This window comes from Hoplias malabaricus, chromosome 3, assembly GCF_029633855.1.
Source record: "Hoplias malabaricus isolate fHopMal1 chromosome 3, fHopMal1.hap1, whole genome shotgun sequence".
NCBI lineage: Eukaryota > Metazoa > Chordata > Actinopteri > Characiformes > Erythrinidae > Hoplias > Hoplias malabaricus.
The window spans coordinates 52,304,711-52,331,817 of record NC_089802.1 but is presented as its reverse complement, the minus strand read 5'-3'; the positions used below and the strand labels follow the sequence as shown (position 1 = coordinate 52,331,817).

The following is a 27,107-nucleotide window of genomic DNA, read 5'->3' as shown; positions in this document are numbered from 1 at the left end:
TAAACTGCTAAAATCAGTGGCTCAAGACTGAAATCTGACTGTAATAAATCCATTTCTATGAAGTTCATTCTATTCCCTCTTATGTCTTATGTAACAGAATGCACATATTTAAACCAGTACATACATATTTCAGGGACAAATAACAGCAAATAATTGTGATTAATTACAATAAACTGAAATTAATCATGATTTTTATTTTTAATTATTATCATGACACATCTAATTTTCACACGAGTCTGCATTAAGTCAGTTGTTGAGATAAAAAAAGCTCAGCTGATCTACTATGCTCAACTGTGCCACAGCAGAGGAAAATCGCTAATGATGCTTTTAAAATTTGCAATGGCCTACAAGTCAAGACAAATGCACAGAGAGTCTTCCTGTGGCTTCTTTTCTAATATGTTCTTATAGCAAAGGACAACAGCATAATGATCTGCAAAGCAGCTACACACTGCCTGACATGTAGTGTCAGGCAAGATATTCTTCACAAGGACAAAAACATGATACGCTTTCAGACCATATCAGAACAGAAGGGAACAGGCAACTGTGAGAGAAATACTGCCAGTGTCAAGCATGGTATAATTCACAGGGAACGTGAAACCAGGTGCTCCGGTTTCCTCCCACAGTCAGAAAACACACATTGGCAGGTGGATTGGCTACTCAAAAGTGTCCTTGGGTGTGAGTATGTGAGTAAATATGTGACTGTGTGTCACCCTGCAAAGGACTGGCGCCCCCTCCATGGTGTGTTCCTGCCTTGCATCCAGTGATTCCGGGTAGGCTCCGGACCCGCTGTGACACTGAACTGGATAAGCGGTTACAGACAATGAAGTAATGAATAATTATAAAACAGTAAAATCATCCACACCACCACAAAAAACTCATAAAAAATTCTTATGACAAGACCCAGATTAAAGTGTTTTGACAAACAACAAAAAATTGCAAATGTCAAGTAGAAACTACCAAGTCATGAAACAGTCTGAGAGCTCTGTGCCCCAAAGAAACTAAGCGTTCAACTGAGAAAGTGACAATGGCATGAAACTCACATAATAATAATTAATATATGAACACAAACCCAGCTAACACACCATGAATTTTTACTTTAGAATGTACCATACAGATACACAGCGTTATCCCCTAGTACATAGAAGAGGCCACACTGGCTTATAAATCTCTACATGGCTTAATGAGCATCTTCTGGCATCAGCTGAACAAACCAAAAAGTATTGAAGTTAAAAACACTAGTGCCTTTGTCAATTACATATCAAGATATATAGGTACATCCAATCAGAGAAAAGGAAGACGGGAGGAGCAAGGGGTTTATTCAGTGCATGGTAAAGTATGGTAAACTTTTGTGTACAAAAGGTTTCTTTTTTACGGTTTTACAGGTTGTAGTTCTTGGAAATTTTATTACCATACATGGAATAAACTCTGCTACTACAGTCTGGCCAAACAGCTGTTTTCTGTGCTGTTTTCTTTCTCAGATTTTATCATCTTCTTTTTACTTTTAAAGTTATCGTTTTACTGCAACTCTGCTATTTTCTTCAACAAACCTCTCCTCTGCGTCCATCCTCTTCCCTTTCTGGCTGCTCTGCCTATTATTTCACTATCCCCTCTCTTATCTTTCCACTGCTTGCTCACACACACACACACACACACACACACACACACACGGGGATTTCCCTGCCTCTGTTCACAGACTGATATGATTTCAGAAGGATGGCGAGGAAAGGAGAGAAGACAGCAGAGAAGGGACGAAAGAGGAGGGGACAGGAAGAGATGGGAGTGGAAACGAAGAGAAAGTACAGTGGGAGTGGGGAGGAGGGGAAAGGAAAAAGGGAGTGGACAGAAAGAGAGAGGAGGGAAGAAAGTGTTTTAACTCTACAGAGATATGAAGGCACTGGCTTCCATACATTTCCTGAAAAAGCATAAAAGACAGCATGTATTAAGGGTTAATCTAATTTCTGTGAAATAATCATTTGTGATTGCTGTGGTAACCACCTTAAATAATGACATAATTAATTCCACTACATAGTCCATATGCATTGATACTTATCTAAACATATTTATGTATTTGTTGTGTATTTTTGCTGTTGTGTTTGTGTGCCAGACTACCAAAGACAAATTTCAATTTTATGTAAATTTAATAGACAATAAAATGTTATCCATCTATGACCCTCTAGCAAATTTGGAAAAATTATACTGAAATGTAAGTATCCTGAATAGCCTCCAATGCACCAGAGTTACTGATTGAGGGAATTATGCACAAATATCATTTGTTCTGTAATTGGGTAAGGGGTGCAGGGGTAAGGGCAACCTCCTTAACAGCCAAACAGAGCTTCACTACGGATCTTTATATCTTTATTCAACAGTGTTATTTAAACACTCTTATAGGAATATAGTATTTAACAGAATTCTGAGAGCTTTCTTTTTTTTTTTTTTTTTTATGTTTATGCAGTCAGTCCGAGTTTTCACAAATTGATCTTCAGTATATTGAAAGGCAGACTGTAGTTACACTATGCTTCATGTCAATAAAAGCTAATCAATTCCATGTGGTGAAATCAGCTACATCAGCTAACCAATCTGAATGCTGCAGCTATGGTACAAGGTTAATAAAGTACAAATACTTATATATTTCAGGTCCAGCTGCTGGATTGGCAAAATTGAATTAAGCAGCCCAGCACCCCTATAAACACATTACCTTGTAGAGTGGTACAAAAATCACCTCATATCAACAAACATTCAAATCAAAAATACTATGCATGCATCATCAAATGTTTCCCATTCTAATGACAATAATGGGATTGTGCAGTGTGCTCTCTACTTTTTTGTTTGTTTTACCATGAAAGGCACTAAAAGTTGTGTTTATAAGTCACAGAACGTAACCTCAGTTGTAGTGGTTGTTACTGTATCAAAGCTATTAGCAAACCCAAAAGTTATTTAGACTGAAGTTCAGCACTCCTATGGTAGGGTTGGTTTTAATGCAGTATGAAGCAGACCATATTCAACAACAACCTCTGTTGTCATAATGAACTCTGACTATAGGTTTTCACAATTGTTATCACTATCCTGTCAATTTGCCACATTTTTCAAAAACAGTAATTGCTTAGTGTAATATTATATATAATAAGTTCATATTAAGATTGCTCACATACATTTTGAAAACTGTCAGATTCACTCTCTCACTCTCTTTGACAGTGTGTGAGGCAAATAAAAACTCTAATGTAATTGTTTTTTATGCAATTTTCAGAATGTGACATTATAGATATTCTATAAACATTATACAAAAATCTGCCAATAGTTTATTTAGGTTCATTTCACTTGTGGCATTTATCCAGCATTACTTATTTTGCACTTAAAAAAATGATATTATAGTGAATACAAATAGCATTCATATATGATATAGTGCTCTTATGTATGCCGGTGTACTTGTTTATCCATTTTTAAGTCTCATGGCAAACCCAATAAGTAAGAAAATACAAGGCGCAGATATGAAATAATATACTTATGTGCTTAAGGATCATGTAACTAAAAACTAGCTCTGGTTTTAGCTGTTGGTCCACACAAGGAAGAAAAGAGCCCTTGATATGATTGTGTACACAGATTGTGGTCCCCACAACATAAGTAAAACCTGGTGAAATAGTATGTGGGTACACACACACACAGCCTTTCCCTGAGGATGATGTCATTTTCTCCACAGCTAGACTGTCTGTTCTTTGACATGATTTCCTGTGTAGCTGAGAGAACGTGAATCTGGAAAGCTGTGTTTTGTGTGTGTGTGTGTGTGTGTGTGAGAGAGAGAGAGAGTGTGTGCAACATCCAGGTTCTGTGTGAACAAACACCTTTAACTATACCCTGCCACCGCCAAACACAAACATACTTTCCTTGAACCCTCGCCCATCTAGGCATTCCCTGTGTGGCCATAGTAACAGGAGCTTGAATGAATGTAGAGGGTGCATGCAGTGACACGCTTCAGTCAACAACATAGTGAACACACCCCAACACATGTTAACATTCAAGTGGGAATAAAACACTTCTACTCATCTAATTACTCAGTTACTGAATTACTTAGTGTTTGGAATGAAAACAGGTAGAACTGCTTCCAACAGGACTGACTCTCAGAGAACTATGACTACAAAATGCCTCTAAGATCATGTGGAGAATGTTTATGCAAAGTCTAAAATTAGCATTCATTCTTTCATTGTCTTTAACCGCTTATTCAGTTCAGGGTCACGGTGGGTCTGGAGCATACCCAGAACCACTTGGCACAAGGCAGAAACCCTGGAGGGGGTGTGTTTTTGGACTGTGGGAGGAAACTGGAGCACCCTTAGGAAACCCACATGGACACGGGGAGAACACACCAAACTCCTCATAGACAGCCTTCCGGAGTGGGACTGGAACCCACAACCCCAGGATCCTGGAGCTGTGTGACTACGACTCTACCTGCTGCTCCACCGTGCCGCCCCCTCACATTAACAGTAAAAATTTAATTATTAAAAGGTTAAAAAGTACTGTATCCTATGATAGTTCATTCATTCATTGTCTGTAACTGCTTATCCATTTCAGGGTCTGGAGCCTACCCAAAATCACTGGGCGCAAGGCAGGAACACACCCTGGAGGGGTTGCCAGTCCATCACAGGGCAACATAAACTCACACACTCATACCTAGGGACACTTTTTTTTGAGTCGCCGATCCACCTACCAACATGTGTTTTTAGAATGTGGGAGTAAACAGAAGCACCTGGAGGTAACCCACGTGGACACGGGAAGAATATACCTCCTCACAGACAGTCGCCAAAAGTGGGACTTGTACCTGCAACTTCCAGGTCCCTGGAGCTGTGACTGCGACACTACCTTAATTGATTCCAGTAAGTTTCCATACGTCCACAAGCTCTAGCCTGTGGGAATTTATTTATTTTTCAATGATTCTTAACATATTCATTCTTACTTTGCTGTATGGTTATACCTCATGTTCAAAAAATCTGTACAAACGGTGGTCAGCTCAACAGATCAGGAGACCAGATGACTGTTAATTGACTAGCTGAACAGATAGATGCTCAGTTGACAAATGCAGATTGTTGTTATGACCAAGGAATGTTGAATATGAATAACTGTACTTACACAACTTCTGACATTCTGTGATGACCTAAAAAGGGGTTTGTACCAATACATGGTGCATATAAAGGACCACTTCACTGCTGGGGTTCAGAACCAAGGTAAACTTAAGTCAGAAACAATGCACTCTTACTAGAAAGATCTCTTCTGCTCAAATGTCAAATGCTGTCTCAAATGCTGACTAGTCGGGGAACAAAACAATGGCCACAACAATCCCAAAACCAAACAGCCATATTTTGATATTTCAATATGTAATAAGTCCATGTCTCCATCTCCACTTACCCATTTGCCATTCACCTGCAGTCTCACAAGTTGACAGTATTTTTTATTTTATTTTTTTTTGCAAAAAACTCTTACTGTCTAAAATTACAATTTCAAAGCGAAAATGCTCAGCCATGGCTCTAACTGCCTATTTCACATATTGATGCTGTCCAAAGAAAAACATGTACTTCCATTTCTGCCAATGTAGTTTATTACATCATTTGAAAACAGCAGCTGTCCTTCACATTCATTTTATGATGAACAGATGAATAGGAATGCTCAAAGATGACTTGGAAAGTAAACAAATTTGAAAGTTAAGGAGTGAGTTTTTAATTCTATAAAGTTACTCTTTGGAGATGCACGTTTTCTTTGGACAGCAACAGTATGACATGTCTTCTAACACAAACATCACACAGACATTGTACAAGGTTAAAATTATTTAACTTACTGGAAGGAATCTTTAAAAGAACTTGTGTGCATGGATACTAAATCCACAATGCTGAAGTGCCTACAAATGTCTATCTAAATTGTGGCCCGCAGGCCTGTGTAACTAAACATCTTTTCATAGGCCCAACAATAGAACAGACTAAATGAAAGTTCACCCTGGCTATTGAAAACTCATTGTGCTAAAGACAAGACATTTTCTTTAATGCACTGTTCTACTAACTGCACATGTTCTACTATATCAGGGTCACTCTTGCCCACCACTCATAATATATCAGCACTGGCTACAAACTGTTGATATTGTCAGAATCTGACTTTACATTATGAATTAAGTAAATCAGGCTGACAATTCGACGGATCAAAGTCTGTAAATGCACGCATATAAAATGCGTATATCATGTGTGGATAATACCAGCACGCTACATTATGAAGATGTACTGCTCCTTGCCCTGGCCCTCTAATAATCACAAGCATCTTGAATAAGTCACAGAACGTTGTGTCAGCTGCAATGCACTACGGGCTGGTTTATTTCTGGACAGATTGCAGTCAAAACACCCTTGCCAAATGGCAAATGCTTGCTCAATAAAGAAACAGAATGGCCCTGATGTACTTTGTATCACAAAACATACTAATGTGTTTATTATGAAGTGCAGCATGACACAATACAGCTGCTAGATGCAAAGATATACTAGATAAACCACCTGAACAGTGAAGGTGTAGTAACTTAAAAAGTATTATTTTCTAAATATCTAAATTTCTTTTAAACTGTGATTGCTTTATTTATTACATCTTGTAAAAAGAAACAATTTAATTCAATGTCATCTTTGTGTTTGTAAGCAGAAGTGAAGTTTTACAATGACTTGACTTTATGATGAGAATTTGATTCATATTAGCTGAATTAATTGGAACACGAACACTTTATCATTTCCTTCTATCAGTTTTTCTATTGGTTTTTATTTGGCAGCATTCAAACCAAAAGTAAAATGAATGTATTACGTAACTTCAGAAAAGTGTCCATAAGTGTGAGTGTGTGTAGCCCTGCGAAGGACTGGCAGAATGGGTGCTTGGGACACCAATCCACACTTATAGCTGGCAACTTGTAATCAAGCATCCATCTTGCTTTCTACCAGCAAATCAAATAATCTATGAGAGCAGTAGAGCTGTATGCAATTTTCCTAAACCGTAGTAAGGCAAGCACTGCATGATGGTGCAGCAGGTAGTGTCGCAGGCACACAGCTCCAGGGGCCTGGAGGTTGTGGGTTCAAGTCACACTCTGGGTGACTGTCTGTGAGGGGTTTGGTGCATTCTCCCTGTGTCCGTGTAGGTTTCCTCCGGGTGCTCTGGTTTCCTCCCACATTCCAAAAACACATGTTGGTAGGTGATTGTCAACTCAAAAGTGAGCGAAAGTGTGTGTGTGTCTGTGTGTGCGCGTGTGTGTCACCCTGTGAAGGAATGGCCCCCCTCCAGTGTGCCCAGTGACTCCGGGTAGGCTCCGGACCCACAGCGACCCTGAACTGGATAAGCGGTTACATACAAAGAATGAATGAATGTAGTAAGGCATCATGGTGCATCTATAGTGAGAGAAAAAACACAGAAACATACACACAGCTCCAGTTCTGCATGCCAACACATTTTACAAACCCCATTACCTGTGTAAAATGCAATAAAATCAAGAATCTGTGCCATGTTAATTCTTTGAAAGCTTAAAATAACTGATGCAATATATAACCTATTGCTGATAACAGTCTGGATACTCCATTTCATCCTGGAAAATAGGACATCATTTTTCATCATTTTTTGGCATCCTCTGATGACAGCACATGTTTCTACTGTCTTTTAGACGAACTTATATGAGCTTGGGTCCAGAGACCTTAATGTGTGGCTTAATGTGTTACTGTCTGCTTCAAGTTTGAGTTTCAAGTTGTATTTTTTGATGTAGCAGTACATTGTGTGACAAGCTCAATTCTTATGGTTACATGACAGTTTCTCTTGCCTTGCCTTAGGGCTCAAAGGTCATGCTATTCAACAATGTTGCCTTACACAAACAGAGATTTCTCCAGATTACCTCAATCTTTTTACAATATTATGTACAGTAGATGGTGAACAACCATCTTTGTGATTCTTTGTGATTTTGTCAAAATGTTTTAAGAGAATTAATACATCACAGAGTCTCTTCTTAAAGCCATTTTACAGTAGGGTTTGAACAAAGGAAGACATATTCTGTAGATGTAGACGACAGTGTGTTTTCAGTATTTATGTGAATGGTACAAAGTTTTGAAGACTCAGGTTTGGGTTTTTCTTCTCTCAGATTTCCACTGAGTCTGATGATGTTGCTAGATGTGGTTGTTATTGTGACATGTGTGTTACCACCTTCAGAAGAATGAGTACATATGTTTACTGAAACCTCACCACATACACCCCAGTGGGAAAAGTGAGATTTTTAAGAATAAATATTTCCATAAATGTAGCCTGTTAACTGTATTTCCAAATGCTAAGGGCTTCCTCTGGAACTCACAAGTCAGCATCCTGGAAGAGAACAACTCAGCTAAAGGTAAATGCTTCAGTGATAAAGCAACACTAATCCTTTATTTATATCAATCCCCAGTCCCCTGAGAGTGAATGAAAGGAAGAGAAGAGAAGAAAAGAGAAGAGAAGAGAAGTTGGTACAGTGACAGGAGAGAGAAAACCAGAGAAGTTCAATACTACTGAAAGTACTGCCGCTATATTTAATGGCACTATATAAAAAACATATATTTTGTTTCTCCCGACATACACGCCCAAAAAAAGAGAGTGAAAGAGAGAGAGACTTTGACTTTACATCCCCTTTCATTTAAACCATGTTTTAAAGAGCTATACCGACATTCAAAAAGTTAAAAAGTCCAAAAAATACAGGACAAGATTATGTGTTTACCCACATTAAAAAAAAAAAAAAAAAACAAAAAAAAAAAAAAAAAAAAAAAACAGGACAAGATAATGTGTTTACCCACCCACACACATAAGAGAGAGAGAGAGAGAGAGAGAGAGAGTGGGGTAAATAATTCAGTCTCTAAGGCACTCATTCCACACTGCAGGGGACATTACTTATTCAAATGTCCCTGTGTGTGTGTGTGTGTGTGTGTGTGTGTGTGTGTGTGTGTGTGTGTGAAACCAGGAAAGATAAAAGGAAAATAAAATGGTCAAAAGTGTATGAGTCTGAGCAAGTGAGGGGGAAAATGAGAGAAAGAGGGAGAGAGGGCAAGAGAAAGACAGAGAAAGAGAAAGGCAATAGAAAGCACAGGAAAAAGAAAATGAGTGAACCAGGTGAGTAAAATAAATAAATAGAGAGCGAGAGTGAGCAGGCAAATGATAGAGAAAGAGAGAGAGAGATAGATAAAAAAGAAAGCAAGAAAGAGAGAGCCCTTGTAGGCTGGGCCAGTAAAGCATACTCTGTCTAAATGCAGACATATGAGAAAGCGCAAAAAAGGAATGACGGATGAAAATAAAGGAGAGAGAGTGGACCGTGTCATCGCATGCTGAGAATCATGGGTAAATGAGCATGTTGCTTTCTGATGCTCTGTGACCTAGATAAGAGTAATCTCTCTCATTCTCTCCATCTCTCTCTCTCTCATACTCAGTTTTACTCCTAGTTCACTACAGTGAAAGAATTTCCCGTGTGGCGCCCAAAGCTGCAGTATTCCTACCCCAAATTACTTAAAGGCGTAGTTTGCGATTGTACACAAAAAACACTTATTAGAAATTCAGATGCTTCCTCGCCGTTTCCTATAGCTGTCCTGTCTGTTTGTGTGCTCAAAACCAGTCTGATGTGTTTACAAAGCCCCTCTCTCTTTCTCTACTCATGGCATCTGGAGTTGTTTTATAGAATGCAGAGGACTCCAAACATTGAAATCCACAAACCAAAATGAAGATTGCTCTATTACTCATCCATTGGCGGGTAATATTGACATATTTTTGCTGTTTCTGATTAATTAAGGTGGGAATGCCTAAAAACTCAAGAGACGGCTAACTGCATTACGAGTTTCTGTGATATTTCAAACAGGGAATAAAAACTTATATAAAAAATTATTATTTCCGTCAAACCTATGGTTCCACATTAAAAGACTCTGAGCTTAGAGCTACGTTTCCCCACAATTGTAGACATTCCCTTTAATTTATACTGATACTAGTGCTACACTCCTAACTGTTACCTGAAACTGAACTGTTCGTTTTGAGTCTGCTCCATGACTTGGTGCTGATATCAATAGTTGGATGATAGACAGCTAGATGAGATCACAAATTTGCATTTCTCCATTTCACAGCAATGTTCCTGGCACAAATTTAGCACATTGCCTCATCTAAATTGGCTGACTCTAACTTTTCATCCGGTTGAAAGCCGAAATGCTCCCAAACCGGCGAAGCTGCATTTGGTTTTAAGGCTAGGTTTGCTGCCATTGTGTCCATTTTATAAACTGAAGACGGCTGGCACTCAGCCGTTCAGCTGCAGCAGTTCAGTTGCCAACAGTTGGGAAAAATTACACTATTAACCTTTTTTTTGTTTTTGTTTTTAAAAACAAATGTATTTAACATTCATTACACACACAGTAAAGCGTAACGCAACAAGAAAAGTAAAGTAACAAGAAAGACAAAAAATGCAAGGGAAAACATGTTTCCATCGTGGTGGTGACAGTGGCCGTTCTTTGCAGTTGGTTAATAGCACAGTTTTACTGTATTGCAGTTGCTGTGACAGCCCTAGTTCACTATCACTCTGTTGCTTTCTTTCAGCTCCCTTATATTTTTCTCTCCACCTTACCTCACTCCTTCTGTATCTGAATGTCCTGTGTTTCTCTTCTTCTCCACCTCTAATCTCTCCCTCTCTGTATCTACTGTATAAACCTGTTGTCCTCCCACAGACTTGGTAAAGAAAAGCAAACCACAGAGGATCTCCCTTCACACAAAACATACTAAACATCACAAACCCTCCCAGCCTCTCTGGTTACAAATCACACACACACACACACACACACACACACACACACCAGCTTAAGTGCATAACTCGGCAGATCTTTGCTCTGACTTCCAAGAGAGATCGCAACAGTTCAGTCCTGATAACTTTTAATGAGGCACATTGTGTGTGGTTGTATATCTCTTCTCACTCACCCTTTCACTCATTCATACACGGCCTGATTGTGGCCGTGTATGAGGCCCCCCTCTTCAGAACAGGACAATATGACAGTAAAACCTTAAATATATTCAGGAGGATCAGCTGGCTAATACACTCACTCTGTTCTTCATTTAAATCAGTGTTAATTATTATCTCTATATTTAAATGGCAAGTTCTGTTTTATTGTGGGGACTTGGTCCCATGTCCTGGCTTTGTCCCTGCACACAGCTCACATGTGACTGAAACAATCAAGAAATTTTGCTATTTAGGCTCCATGCACAAAGGCATTGCTATCTGTTGCTAGGTTGGAAAGGTGTTATAACAACCATTTGGTTAAAAAAATACATGAAATTCTAACACAACTTAGTTTTTAAGACAATATGGAATAAATGTTGTTTTAACACAGAGAACACATCTGAAGAAATTGGCTAAGCCAAACTCAATGTCCATGTTTATGGTTGACCTGGGTCTGGGCATGTGGACAATAGAATTCAAATTGCCATATAGGTATTTACAAAATTTAAACTGACACACACACATACACACACACACACGATCCTCAAATAAGCCAAGGGTATTTTTCTCATTTCTTATTGTATCAACTGTCCTAAATGTAAGAAAAGGGAATTAGAACCACCTACAGAACACAGACTTGGAGGACAAAAGATAGCACAGACACACTTAAATGGATTATATATTTGAATGTGGAGGTGAGAGACAGCATCATCCTAAAAGCTGCAGGCTCCTATTTGAGGGCCATAAATATCTGACTGTAGGTGGAGACGGAGGACAGTGCCAGGACTGCATTCTGAGCTCAGCATCACAACACACTAAGGCTGACATATGGCTGGTGTGGCTAGCATTACACAATTATATTGTCCACCTAGAGACAACATATGGGGGTGGCAGAGAGGTTATGAGAGCACCTTGAAGATAAGGAGGCTTCAATGTGTTGCATAATCCAATAAAGGCCTTGCCAAATTCCTAAACACAACTCATATTACTATCATGTAATTATGAGAAGATCATTCCAAATAACATATTATCCAATCTCCAAATTATTATCCAATAAGCCACTGGGGATGCATCATCTTTGGTTGAGTATGACATTCAGCTTTCACCCAACTGTTGTCAGCACAGGTACTATGATGCTGGGGAAACCAGGCATGCCTCTAATTCTCAGCTCTAGCACAAATTTCATACAAACATAAAGACACACTCAGGCACACACGCCCCCAGATGCGCTTGAGTCAGACAACTAAGGAGCGTTACATAACGTGAACACATGAGCACACACACAGGCATGAAAACCCATGCCTTCAAAAGTCGTTAATCGGAAAGCAAAAGAAATTAGCATGACCTTGCTTTGATACATCGCATTCTTGAGTCCACAAACCAGAGCTCAATTAATTTGCCCATGCAATTATAATAACATCCTTAAAATGGTATAATAGTCATCCTTAAAAACAGCAATATTTACTTTTCATACACTGTCAGAAAAACTGTCACTGTGGTGGTCCCCTTAAGGGCACATATTCTCTACTCTTTAATTAGGGAACGTAATAGTAACTTATTCCATTATAATTGTAGGTTTAAATATTGTATTGATTACACGGGCCCCATTTCAATCAATCAGGGTGTATATATAATTGTTTTATTTCAAGATGAAAGATTATAAATATGTAATGTAACTGTTGTACCTTTAAAGGTATAGTTACACTGTTTGTACCTTTAGTGACCTATAATGTGCATCTACTAGTTTTTGAACATTAATTGTTTCAAAATAAATACCCAGTACATGGGAAAAACAATTGTCTTTTAACAATAACAGTATAAAGAAAACTGTACCCCACTGGGCAGTATTTAGATAAAGATTATATACTTGTATATTTGAGATAATTCATTAAATCTGCCATAATATAGCAGCATTTTTTTTATCACTTATTTTGCACTGAGCATTCTCTTATAATAATAACTAACCGGCACAGTTTAAAGTGTTCCCACATAAGATGTTGTGGAGGCATTTTTGTTCTTTTAGTGTCAGTACCACTAAGAAAGAATATATCTTTTAAAAAAATCACTGTTTAAGTGCCTTAGCAAAATTCATTTGGGGATCTGAAGCTCCTACAAACTAAATGTGAAATAAAACAACCCAGACAGTTTTTCTGATCTGCCAAAGTCTGTAAACATGGAACAGAACTAGTGTTTCTGATTTTGTGCAGACAATTTAGAACTGTCCCTAGTCTGGATAGAATAACACCGCTGGACCCGTGTTTATGTAGGAACACAAAGACGAGGTCCAACAACCACAGGGAAACAAACACAATGAGTACAAAGAAATAATGGCACTTCTCTACCTACCTTACTATACTCATCTTTACTGGAGGGGGTGCCAGTCCTTCACAGAGCAACACACACTTGCACATTCACTCACACCTATGGACACTTCTGAGTTGTCAATTCACCTACCAACGTGTGTTTTTGGACCATGGGAGGAAACCGGAGCACCCGGAGGAAACCCACGTGGACATGGGGAGAACGCACCAAACTCCTCGCAGACCCACAAATCCAGGATCCTGGAGCTGCGTGACTGCAACACTACCTGCTGTGCCACCACGCTGCCCCAAGTTATAGTAGCCAGCATATTTGTTCATATATGACTCACAATGGCAGCTCATAAAATTATGCCATGGTATTCTGAAGAACTACAAACATTCCTTGGATCGGTGGCTGATGAAAGAATCCAGTGAGAGCAACACGGAAGCGAAAAACTCTAATGACCTGTCTAAATGGATGCATGGCTCATCTGCATTCAGTCCCAAAAAACAACAACAACGTAAGAACACGCAATGAGTAAACAATGCTTAGCATTTCCCATTAGTGCCAGTGTTTAGCAAGTCAGAGGCTAGGGGGGTGGAAGTGAGGTGGGAATGGAAAATTAACCAGGTACCAGGTACCAAATAAGCGAGTAGAGTGCAGTAGCGTAGGTACCATGCAGTGGAAAGGCACCATAAGTGTACTTATTAAACTAGAGAACACGTTTCCTGAATAAACTGAGAGCGTGTAATGGCTGCTACAAAACTTTACAGCAGACTATAGCTGTACAAATTTTCAGACGCAGACCTAGAAAAGCAGAAGCACACTATTCAGACATAGGATCTAGGTTTCAGCCTAGACTACTTTTTAAATAAGGCTCAATACAAGCAGTCAATCAGAACAGAGAGCATTTACACATACACATATAACACATACACATATATAAAGACTGACTAGAAATGGGTAGTCTATTTACTATTTAAAGGAAAACTAATCATGTTTTAACTAAATCACTGGGGGGAAATTTTTAAATTCAAGGAAAACATGTATTTTATGGGTCTTTTAACTGGCAGCACAAGTCTGTGGAGTTTCACTCAGGACTTTCCTAGATCAGAAGAGAGTGTGCGGGTGCGTGTGCGTGTGTGTGTGTATGAATCCAACAGGGACAAACACCAGCCCCCATACTGACGGTTGGCTTACTGAGAAAATCATTCTCCTCTACATACATCTGTCAGTGCTCCTCGCTTATAGGATAATGCCTATGCCATTATGTTTTCATAGACATGATCAGACAAATGAAAAAAGAACAGCTACAGAAGCCCCAGAAGGACATACATTTGCATTCTTCATCGCTGTCCAATTAAAAATACGCACCTCCATTTTTGTGGATATTTAGTTTACTACATCATCTGAACAGGCGGCACGGTGGCGCAGCAGGTAGTGTCGCAGTCACACAGCTCCAGGGGCCTGGAGGTTGTGGGTTCGATTCCCGCTCCGGGTGACTGTCTGTGAGGAGTTGGTGTGTTCTCCCCGTGTCCGCGTGGGTTTCCTCCGGGTGCTCCGGTTTCCTCCCACACTCCAAAAACACACGTTGCAGGTGGATTGGCGACTCGAAAGTGTCCGTAGGTGTGAGTGTGTGAGTGAATGTGTGTGTGTCTGTGTTGCCCTGTGAAGGACTGGCGTCCCCTCCAGGGTGTATTCCCGCCTTGCGCCCGATGATTCCAGGTAGGCTCTGGACCCCCCGTGACCCTAAATTGGATAAGCGGTTACAGATAATGGATGGATGGACATCATCTGAACAATAACAGTAGCTGTCCTTCACATCGTGTGAAAATATCATGATGAATGGACTAATACAAATGCTCCAAAATTACTTGGAATAAAATATTTTTACATTCAATTCTATTGAAATTTGAGAAGATTTTTTCCTTCTCCTGTATAGTAACTATTTCGGGAGGTGTTTGTGAGATACGTTTTTAATTGGACTGCAACGATTTATGACAACTTCCCAGTACCAACAAGTTAATCATTATTTACATTGGATATCTTGAGTTATTAATTTTATTATCGTGATAAAAGTCTTTTCAGAGGTAAAAGAAGCATTTTCTATAGATCTAAAGAAAATTACACTATTGATTTTATGGTTTATTTTATTGGAAAATTGTTTCCTGAAGATCTATAAAAACAATGAGATCTCTCATTAAAAACATTTTTAAATAAATAAATATTTCTTCGTGAAATAAAATTGTTATCTTGAGAAAACGGTTTTGCCGTGAAAATGAAATGAATACCTTCCACACAAACGGTGTTACACCGTGACAAGTCATAGTGTAAATAAATAAATAAACAAATAAACCCATCCACACAGTGTATGGGCCTGTAAGCCTATACCATACTAGTCTCGCACTGACAGAGCGTATAACCGTCCACTGACCGTGCGTTCACATAAACAAGGTTTTGATTCGGGCTTTATAATAAGAAATCACAGAGACTTGACATGAGAAAACATGAGCCAAATAAATACAACTCAGACACAAATAAACACAGACAATGGAAAAAAAAAAAAAAGAGGTCAGTGTGTTTCGGCCCTCACAGGGGCTTATTATTTGCCCTTTTGTTTTTCGAATCGTCAGTTCCACCTTAAATGATGTAGTTGTGAAGCATGTAACTGCAGCACCGTTTAAGGTGGAGAGGAAAATTCAGACTAAAAAGCCGACATGGGCTTTATACATCAAGCGTTAGCTTTAGCATCTCTCTCTTTCTCTCGGTCTCTGCGTCTCTGTCGCCTCTGAGCGACTCAACACAAAACTCAGACTTTCAGTTAAACCCGCTGTAAAACAGCACTCTCCCAAACCCACACTGGCAGGCACACACAGGAGCCAGCGTCCCTCCACATCTGTGGGTTAGGGTTGTATGTTAGTGCTGTGTGTTAATGTTAGGGTGGTTTTACCCTCGGACAGCTCCAGGTCGAGCTCGGCCAGCTGCTCCCGGACCTCCGCGGGCAGAGCGGACACATCCACACCCCTCTCCGCCATCCCCGAGCTCACAGCCGGCTACAGCGGCTCCCTGAGCACCGCCGAGCACAGACAGTAACACACCGCGACCCTTATACCGCAAACAGAGCTCCATCTGCCAACAGCTCCATCTCCGCCATACCGAGACACACCGAGAGAGACGGAGCGATGCGGGGAGTCACGTGACCCACAGTGCCGCCGACGAGCAGCACGAGAGGCTCTGCTCCCTCTGCTGTCCTACACTTCAGGAGGAAAACACTATCTCCCCCGCCCCCCTTTATAAACCTTATATACCTTTATCCCCCCTGTAGAAAACATTATTCCCCTATCGGAAACATTCATAAACCTTAAATATTCCCTCATTAACTTTAATAACACCATTATAAAACTTACATTTATCCCTAAACAGACATTTATTAATCATTCATAAACCTTGCATATTCCCCTATAGAAACCTTTATAATCCCATCAAACAAGTTAAATTCAAACCTTTCAAGTCAAACCTTTTCTAAGGTGCCCCTCCCAAAATTTTATCAACTCCTCTTAACCATAATGCTTCCTCTCACAGAAACACTAACCTCTTTATAATCCTTAGATACCCATCATAAAAAAAAAACTTATCAAACCCTTTGTAAACAGACACACCACATAAACATTAAATGGCATCTGTATAAACCATAAGCCTCTCATAGGAAGCTAATAATACTAGTTTTAAACCTCAGATATACCACAGGAGCCTTCATCAACCCCTTAATGAATCTCAAAAATACACCTCACCAAAAGCCTTATTAACTCCTGCTATCTCATGAACAGCTTTCCAGGAAGAGGAAAGTGAGTCTTCATATTATTCTACCATGTCACATTTCATACAATAACCTGACATAAAAAGAAATTATGACCATACTTGTGGAACAAAAGCAGTGATTACATTTCTTAGTTTTACCATGGACATTTAAAAAGGAAAAAAAAAAAATCCTACAATGTTGGTGGCATCCATCTCAATTCACCACACATTTGAATTCCATTAATGTTTAATTATTACAATATATCTTCAGGACCATCTCATTTAGTTAATATAGTACAGACAGCAATTCTTGGACATAAATGCGCATTTTATATTTAGTGATATTTACAGCTATAGTTAAAGGGTTCGTCTGACGAGTTGCACGCTTTCGGATCAGTTAGTGATACATATCAAGAAAAGCTCTTCTTTCACAATGCACTGCTGCAGGTAAGAAAGCATACCACCAGACAAAAAACAGGTAGGCCTCACAGAGACTGATATGACTGCTGAGGAGAAATAATCCACAAACAGTATACAAATGACCAAAAAAAAAGCAAGCAAATAAAACAGGGAAGTAAGATAAATCTAAACAAAACAAAGTATTTAGGTTTGAATTATACAAAGGCAATGGGCAAAACGATGCAGAAACAATAATCAGCTGTTGTTCAAATAATAACATTAAAATAGGACCAAAAGGAGGGAGTGATTTGACACTGGTTTAAGTGTTGGATTTTCAGTCATCAAACAAGCCATATACAAACATTCAATGACAGATTCATTGGAGAGGAGAAGGCAAAACAGCACATTCCATTTCTAAAAGAAATGGAAATCCTGGTGTATTAGGCATTATCATCTTTTAATAAGAAATGTGCTGTAGAACAATAAGTGGGTCAACCATTTTTACCAGAAGCACACATTCATACACATGTATAATAGATATTAATGATACACATGTACGAAACCTAGCATTGAAATGTAAGCAGTGGGGTCATATTGTGTGTCTTCCCACTTTTGAAACCTGATATTCTGACACATTTGTGTAAAATCTCTAATATTAAGGATTTTTGGTTCCTTGGTTGAAGGGAATAAACAAGTCAAATGAGCAGATTATTTTCTTAAAAAAAAAAAAAATTATATATATATATATATATATATATCTCACACTCTTGTTTGTGGTTAAGCTACCCGTACATCTCATACATAGACCGCAAAATGCAGGCTGATAATGACATTCAAATATAAAAATATATTGCTCTTTATCTCCAGACAAGCCTATTCTGTGGCTTTCATTTATTCTATTAAGAAGCAAAAAAATCTACAATGACTACCACAGCCACAGAGCAGGAGAGACCTGAGAGAAATGATTTTAGGTTTACCAAGACACAGAGAAAAGAAAGTGAAAGCATTAGAGAGCCTCAGAATGCTAAAGGTGTCTGCATAATAATGTGGTACTCATCTATCTTACATGGTCTGAATCATGCAGTCAAATATTCAGTAAAATATCCTGGAGAAGTTGATTAAAATGTAAAATGAGCAACACCTGCAAACAACAAAATATCAATTGAGCACAACAGTGCGCAAGCGTGCTGAAGGACTCCATAAGAGTGTACATGAATGTGAAATAACTTAGCGAGTCTTTAAAACTTTCCTACTGCAGTGCGTCCTAGTCTGTATAGTCTGCCAGCGACATCCTGTGACAGGTCACACATTCAGGCCAGTATGTCCAAGGGGAAATAGCTGCAATTTCTAGCTACAGCAGCCCATAGTAACAGGAGAATCTGTGATATGCTGTGGGTGAGGGGCTGGGTGTGGTCAGCTCATAGTGATAATTGTTCCCATTTGCCACAAAACAGGAGGCATTTACAAACACGCTATGACTACAAGTTCCAGGGAAGAGATCTGACACTAGACTCCCTTAATAGGCCCACTTCTTATAGAGAGATGCCCTGTCTTTTCAGGCTGAAGCACACTGTCATCATCTGGATGTGGGCTGTGAATGGGACGGCACATCTCCAGCTGGACTACTCCACTGGCCGGAGCCCATTCCGGCCAAAACGGCCACGGCCTCTGCTGCCCTTACGCTCAGTCCATTAACAGACACTGGAGCTGGAACTGAGACTGGCAACACCATTGTTGACACCGCACTCTCTTCCACACCTGCAGCTAACGAGAAAGAGGCAATTTGAAAACAGACATGAGGAATGAATCAACTGATGGTTGATGGAGATGTCATAATCCATACACTTGATTTTCACTCTTACTTTGTATCAACTAAGTATAGCAAATGAATGGAAGGTAGGTTAGAAAAAAAATGATATTACTTTAATAACATGCTGAAGCTTATAGCTTGTATGCAGGTATGTAATGTAGAAAGAAGTCAAAATTTTGGCACATGCTCAATGACTCGTTGACAATAATATGCCATTTTGTTAGTACTGAAGTACTTTCTTACCATAAAAAGTATTAATTATTTTGTACAACATGTACAACTAGGAAACATTTTCCCTTGCCCTGTGGACATGTGTTAAAAATTTTAGTAGCAACGCCAAAACAGTGGTTGATCACTGGAAAATTACAAAGTTTGAGGTGCTGAAAGGGTAGACAAGAATTTCTATATGACTGTAACAAAAACAGATGAATAAATAGATTACCTAGATAGGCTTTCTTCTGCATAGCAGTAACAGGGCAGTCCTTATGAGCCAGCAGCAATTCTTTCAACCGTGTCACCTCAGCCCTCAACAGAGATACTTCATTCTGTTTGTCCAAACAAACACATACACACAGTTTCAGTTACTTTATTTGGATTTAACATAAAATACACACACACACTAAAGTGATACTACAGACATTTAACATCTCTGGATGGTTGTAATCTTGTATTTCTTTGAGCATCTCACCGTAAGTGTGACATTAGTTGTAGCAAGCTCCTCTGCACGCTTCTCCAAAGCATTTACCCACACTTTGCGTTTCTGCCGACAGCGATAGGCAGCAGCTCTGTTTCTCTCTAGGAAGCGGCGTCTGCGCTCATCAGGCTCTGTCTCCGGGCCACGACGCCTGCGCCCACCTCGGGGAGGTGCTGGGGATACCTAAAGAAACAATTATGATCCTCAAAATGCCAACAAAGCAAATACTTATTTATTATATTCAGAGATAAAACATTCAAATACTCTATTAAAAAAGACTCCCACCAGGAAAATATTCAAAAAAGACACATCCTCCGAACATTTTATTTTCCATGGCATTTTACCCTTCAGAATGTTATCAGAGTATTCTTATTTTCTGCCGGACAAGTATTGCTCACACTTGTTTTCTAGTGTCACTATGTGCTTTTTGGCTGTATATTATTATAAATCATTTTAACAAAAACTATAATCTAAGCAGGCACAGCTTTCAGTTTTCATGTATAAGGCAAATAAACCTTTCTGATAATTATCAAAATGAACCTGCATTTCATTTACAAATTCATACAGATACTTAAGGAGGGTTGACATATGTGGTGTGTTCTTCCACTGCAAAAAAAAAAAAACAGGCTGAAACAAGTGGGCACCATCATTTAAAATATGCATCAATTTTACATCTTATCAGCGTGTCATTATATAAATTAATGACTATGTATTTGTGCTCACTGTCCTGTGATTTTATTGCTGACCTGTGGCTGAGCTGGTGAAGGTGTCTCATTGTGTTCAATTTTATGGGTTGACGTTGGTCCACTAACACTTTGTGGTGACAGTGCTGCTTTGAGTCTCTAGAGGGAGACAAATCATACACGCCACAAAAAAAAAAAAAAAAAAAAAAAAAAAAAAAAAAAAAAAAAAACCCTAATAAGGAACAATGCTACCAAACATAAAAAAAATGCTATATTTTACAATATTTTTGCAATTTTACAATATATTGCAACTGACAGTGTATGGTGTGCAATTACCTAAAACATGATTAATTTTACAGTGTGTATATTAAAACTTTATGAGCATTTATGTAATCCTGTGTGTTTGTGCATGTGTTGCTCTCACAATCTTGGCTTCATTATGTGAACTGTATCCAGATGGAGAGGAGGATCCACTGCTGCTTCCACCAATGGGAGGGCCAGGAATGCCAGGGATGTTGGGCACTGTGTTTGATGACCTGGCCAACTAAATATACACACATGCATAAATGTACACAAAACAATTATGTTTCAAAGCATAATTTCAAGCAGTTTCCAAGACAATACACTACATTTTGTATTTCTTACAGATATGACTGATGTTTGTCCAGGACTAGGAAGCAGGGGAACAGTCTGACCATTTGGAAGCTGCATCATCACAGGAAAGGAGCCAGATGGAGAGCTGCAAAAAGAGAAAACTAGACCAAATGAATACTATTTAGGATTTGTGTATATTATATATGTTGATTTTGGGCTGCCCCCCTCTCATGTGTATATATATATAGACCAGGTACATATAGATCAGAAACTCAAACCTCTGCTGTTATCATGGTTTCTTTGCATATGGCATAACCGTATAGCTGACAATCAAACCTCATCTTCAATGATACATCTTCTTGCTGCTGATCTTGCTGCTCATATGTTTACTCTATTAAGAGCCAAACTAAAGAGCCAAGATAAACCAAATGGTCTTCAAAAGATATCCACAAACCATTCTATGGCATTGCCACATTGAATATGAAGTGGCTTTGGTTTTGTGTTTGCCAAAGTTGCTTTTGTTTTCTTTTATCAGGCACTGGCTTATATGACAGGAGCAACTATTTTACGCACAAAGTTTAATGCCCTGTTTTATACATTTTCTTTTTAATTTTGATTACCTATTTCTCACATAAACATCTAAATACTGAGATGTATACATACATTAACAGTTTTAGGCTTCCTGGAAGGAAAGCTGTCACAGGACCAGCAGGCTCAACATCAGTTTATAAAACACTGCACTGGAAGGCAGCATGTGCTATACCTGAGTCTGTTGGAAGGAGGAGTCCTTGTGATGACAGAAGTAGGTGAGGGCTGAGTGGGATTCATAGAGTCGTATCCTAAGTGAAGAGGGAGGGACCCTGGACGCACTATTGTGGGAGTTGGTGTAGAGCTTGCTGTAGTCCTTGGAGGCATGTCCTGTTTAAACCATAAATACTTTTATGTTGTTTTACAATATAATCAGTTAAAAGTCAATACAGTTTGTCACTATCTGATTTTGTAATTTGCAAAAACATCTTTGAACTGAAAGAAACTGGTCATCTGGAAGATTTAATTAAATCTCCATCAATTTGGAAAAACAAAATAATGACATTAAAAATTCAATAGTACCAATAAATACCACCAGCAGTATAGAATACTGTATATCCATCTCCATAATCTGTTGTCAATGGGTGCATCTATTTATTATTCCTAGACAAATGCTAGTATCTAATACTTTTAAAATTTGCTGATGCTAACACCAGTGCAGGCACATACAAATTGATAACATATAGAAACTGGAACTACATCTGCCAGGATTATCATAAGGCTGTAGCCAGATTAAATTTAAGCAAAAATGACACACACTGCTCTTTCTCAGAACAATAAATGAACCAGCTAACCTTGGTTTGAAACAGCAGTCAAATTGTTCTGATGCTCACAGTTTTTTTTTAAGAAAAAAATATCTGCAGACACTAATATGAATCTGATATCAGTTAACAGTTAACTGTTAACAATGGCAGGTGCTAAACAATATATTTAGATTTATTTATTTAGGGAATGTTTCTGAAAATGCTGCCAACGTATAAAAGGCTTTCAAGAAAAAAATTAATGCCAACATAGTCTATTAGAGGAAAATTTAATTGTACCCAATGTAAAAAGCAGATGATCGCAAATGTGCCTACTTTGCTAATAAAGTCTATAGACCATAAGATCAAAGCTCTTTTCTTCACCAAATGAAAAAAGGCATCATAAATTCAAGAAAAAAAAGGCACAGATTATGGTAAAAGACAATGTTTCATGGTTCCCCAAGGATCAACTCATGTTAGTACCTTTAAAGACTCACAGGTTTAATACACAGTAAGGCTTGTTATTCAGTAATTACATGGAGTTAAAAGCAAACTGGTTATTTTTTAGTGCATAACAAAAACGTGAACCCATTTGCGCTTCATTTGAGGGGTTAAAATCCTGAAAGGGTATGTTATAACATTTCTGTAAAACTACATCCAGTTGGGTGACAATCAGCATAGCTGTCATAACTCCATGACTAGACATGTTTATTTTCATGCTATTTTTCTAGACTTTTCAACTTCTTAAAGTTTTCTTGTTTACAGTCAGCATTAAACTATTTACGTAGTGGATACCAACATATTAGTGGTTAAAACAAGAATATAATATTATTCTATCATTTCTAATGGCTTAATCACATCTACATCTCAAGTTAAATTTTCAAAAAGCATTTTTATATATTATTTATATTTAAAAACTTCATCTGTTCAGCCTAACCTTGCTCTTCCTCAAGGCAACGGGATCCTTTGCAATAGTCACTGAGTCCTTGCTGTCTGTCATGCTAGAAGTAGATGAAGGGCTGTCAGGGGGGGAGGAGTCAATCTCCAGAGGTCCGTCTCTTTCCATTTCTGATGGAACTGGCAGTGAAGAAACCTATAAAAGCAAAAAGTACTCTACTGGGTATATTAAGGAACCACAGACTACAGACAAAATGTTTGAGCTTATTACCAAATTGGGGTATATCAGTTGGTAGAGAAAAAGGGACCATGACCTCCATCTGCGTTAAAATGTCTCACCGATGTCTTGGCTCTCCTCTCCTCCTCCTCCTGTGTTTTGCGGAGCTCCTGTTCAAAGGAGCCATCTAACTCACTAAACAAACCCACCTCCTCACAGTTCTTCAGAAAACGGGTGGGTGTGGGTGTCTGATCTGTAACACACACAAACATACACACTCAGAGCCAGCCTCAGTACCAGCAGGACAGAAACATCAACCAAGGGGGATATCAACAATGTTTAGCAGTCAATTTAGTGTGGCATAATGTAAACAATCAGAAGAATCACACTAAATGGAGTGATGTACAGTCAAGAATATTTACTAAACAATAAAAGTAATGTGATGCCAAACAAACCTGCAATAATAACAGTGTCTGTTCTAGTCTGTCCAAACTTCAGGGTCATCTCATGCTTGTGTTTGTGTACAGCCAGATGATCTTCATTGGTAAACCGCTAAAGCAATAAATCCAGACAAAATTAGACATTGTTTGTACCCTTATGTCCCAACATCATAATCTAAAAGCAATATCATATATCTTACACCTATCAGTAACAACTAAACTCAAGAGAACCCATCAGAGAACCCAAGCACAATTTAGTTTGCAGCAATTAATGATTGTCCTAAATTAGCCCTAGCACTTGGTTTGTTCAGTCAAGGTATTAAAGAAAAATACCATCACTTACAAACTTCAATGGTGTTATGAGTCATATGAAGTCACCCAAAAAAAAAAAAAAAACACACACCCACAAAATACTGGATAATTTCTACAAAAATGAGGAGACAGAAAAGATAGCAGTTGAATTAACATTCAGGTTGCCCTTACCTGTCCACATCCTGGAGCTGAACACACAAAAGGGCGATCGTCCCCCATTTTACATCAAATTCTTGTGACACTTCTACAACACCATCCAGAAAATGAACAGTTATATTAAATTACAGCTCACCGTCACCCTTCATACTTCAGGAATGTGAATAATGTCATTCCTTTAAAATAGCTACAAATTAAAAGCAGCATCTTTAGAACTGAAGTTGAGTAAATTCTTCAATCAAACGTGCTTTCAGAGGCAAAACTGATTTAGATTAAACAAGTCCCAAAGCGCTTCAAACATACTTATATACTGCAGTAAAATTTTTATTCCAGAGAACGCAGCTAGTTTTGATTGCAGTCTTTATATCGTGGCACCTGAAGTGCACTGTGTCTGTGCTTCAACAAACCCTGACACACACGGTGTAAAGTAAAAAAAAAAAAAAACACGTTTAACTATTGTGGTGTTATATTTCTGTCATATCGTCCGCCCTTATGTGCGCGTATTGCATTTCCGCTCGAAGAGTAAGATGCTAACTGTGTCGCATTTACACCCGAAGAAGAAAAGAGGTGTATTTGTCAGCCTGTAGACCTTAGCTATTTATTCAGAAGACAACCAAATATGATCCCAAATGTACAGAAAGTGATTGCGAGTATGGTTTAAATCGCCGGAGGGCGAGCTGAGAGTTAACGCCGTCGGCAAGCTAACGTTAGCTTAGTTCTATCCTCCTCCACAGAGAACATACCTATAGACATATAACGCTCAGGTTACTACAGACACAGAGCAAGATTATTACAACACAAAGTGAACACTGAGTTTTCCAGGACAGTCTTGGGGTTATGTGAAGTGTTTTACAGGCAGTTTTGTCAGAACATAAACAGCCCTGTCTCCCGCTTTCTGACGGCTGACCATTAGCTGCTGCTCAGTGTCGGAGCTAACGTGCTAAAGCTAATTCCTCGCCGCCGTTAGCGCTCATACTCCGGGATTTCGGCGACTCCGCAGCTGTGGAGACGCTGTCGTGAAGGCGATGGTACTCAACCGGGTCGGGAGCACAGCTGTTACTCCATACTAACGCTGCTGTTTGCAAACTCACCCGCCGCTCCTCCCTCTCTGCGCCGTGCGCCCCTCTCTCTACCCTCTCTCGCACTCTCTCTCCCTCCGCCGTGTTTCGTTCCCGAACGAGTCGGCTTTTTGATTTGACTCACTGAGTCGGTTCTTTTAGGTGAGTCGCATTTAAAAGCCAGCAAAGTGTATTTATTATTAGCGTTCTCATTAGTGTTTATCTCAACATTACTATACACAGAAAACAGAGTTTCTACGGCTTTGACACATGGAATAAGGTAACCGCTTAGTTACATCAAAGATAATAACAAGACTCTGGCAACATAGCAACAACCTGGGGTGGCTACCACTGAGCAACATCCCTTTAACCACTTTATACACATAGCAACGTACGTGTCTTTGTTTGTTTAGGCTTATTAGGTGGATTTGTTTGTTTTTGCTTGGCTACAAATTTGATATCACACAAAATAACTCTAACAATGCTACTGGAGACATGCTATATGGATTGAAGAGATTTGAGCCGAGTCATTTGATATGATTGATTGAAAAGAGCCGAATGCACATCGCTTTCACTGCTCCTTTGCCACTACAGCTCAAATCTCGCGATATGTTGCGGTGCTACAACCACCAGATTATACGTTACGTAACAGATTTACAGTAGAGGAGGATAAATCGTGAATCTCAGATTACTGTACATTCAAACTATTAACGTATAAAACAAAGGACAAACAACAAAAGCGTATTAACTTAGGCAAATACTGCCAGTAGTCCGTATACACGGGTTCATCTAACGTTTCCATCGAAATCAAAGCAATAACTTTTTGCACCCTCCTTTACTGTAGTAAATGAGAAGGCCTGGGTGTTGGAACATTGCTTTGTTGACTTGACAAAAAAAAAAAAAGATTTCAGGAACTGATGTTGGATTATAAATTCTGTCACCAATCTCACCACAAAAATACTAAACATAGTGCAGTTCCACTGGTCACCAGCCAAGTGTTGAGGGTATTATACCCTCTGACTTTTGGGAAGGTGATCCTGAGCACATATTTGGCTCGTGTCCCATGGAAATGATAACTATGGAAATTGATAACTATATTTAAGGGAAAATAGTAATCTTGTATAAACAGTAAGGAAGGTAGACCGACCTGCTTTCCTTAGAAATTACAACAGTTTATACAACTGTGTATACCTTTCAACATTGTCACCTATAGAGGCACCACAATGCACCTACATGTCTGAATAATTTTTTTAGTACATTTAATGTTTTATGAATAAATTGCACTCTGTAGTATGTGTATTTTGTTTTCTACCAGCTTAAAATGCTTGGAAGTTTAATGAAGATACAATGGGAAATGGGAGGATAGGCCTCATCTGAATGCAAAAAAAGCTGCCAATTAGAACAGGAGTCCAAAAAAGATTAACAGCAATATTTGAATTTCGGTTGAAATGTGT

At 38.9% G+C, this 27,107-nt stretch overlaps 2 protein-coding genes across 9 annotated transcripts in view; both read right to left on the bottom strand.

Annotated features, from left to right (window-relative positions):
• The window catches only part of dip2bb (disco-interacting protein 2 homolog Bb), a 48,029-nt gene extending 31,527 nt beyond the window's left edge, over nt 1-16,502 (bottom strand). For all 4 annotated transcript variants that reach the window (XM_066664119.1, XM_066664121.1, XM_066664120.1 and 1 more), the window contains exon 1: nt 16,218-16,502. In XM_066664119.1, the coding sequence (XP_066520216.1) occupies nt 16,218-16,302 (85 nt within the window). In that variant the 5' untranslated portion in view covers nt 16,303-16,502. The remainder of the gene's footprint in view (nt 1-16,217) is intronic.
• Nucleotides 16,503-18,217: 1,715 nt separating this feature from the next.
• On the bottom strand, nt 18,218-25,786 carry atf7b (activating transcription factor 7b). Of its 5 annotated transcripts, none has more exons than XM_066665509.1 (12): nt 25,687-25,786; nt 24,611-24,683; nt 24,143-24,239; nt 23,810-23,940; nt 23,511-23,666; nt 22,009-22,163; nt 21,297-21,390; nt 21,076-21,195; nt 20,715-20,810; nt 19,963-20,151; nt 19,717-19,819; nt 18,218-19,222 (listed from the first exon to the last, which is right to left on the bottom strand). In XM_066665509.1, exons 2-12 carry the CDS (start codon nt 24,656-24,658, stop codon nt 19,041-19,043), a joined length of 1,371 nt encoding a protein of 456 aa, XP_066521606.1. In that variant the 5' UTR covers nt 24,659-24,683; nt 25,687-25,786; the 3' UTR covers nt 18,218-19,040. The 5 variants fall into 5 exon arrangements, with proteins under 5 accessions (XP_066521606.1, XP_066521603.1, XP_066521605.1 ...); XM_066665506.1 differs by having other exon boundaries at nt 18,218-19,228; nt 25,687-25,783; XM_066665508.1 differs by lacking the exon at nt 25,687-25,786 and adding an exon at nt 25,572-25,590 and having other exon boundaries at nt 18,218-19,228.
• Nucleotides 25,787-27,107: the final 1,321 nt, after the last annotated feature.

Coding starts and splice junctions, on each gene's coding strand:
- atf7b (XM_066665506.1), bottom strand. CDS start 24,658: ATGGGGGACGATCGCCCTTTTGTGTGTTCAGCTCCAGGATGTGGACAG. Junction 23,667..23,809: donor AGAGGAGAGCCAAGACATCG/GTGAGACATTTT, acceptor TTGCTTTTATAG/GTTTCTTCACTGCCAGTTCC. Junction 21,196..21,296: donor GACAAACATCAGTCATATCT/GTAAGAAATACA, acceptor GTGTATATTTAG/TTGGCCAGGTCATCAAACAC.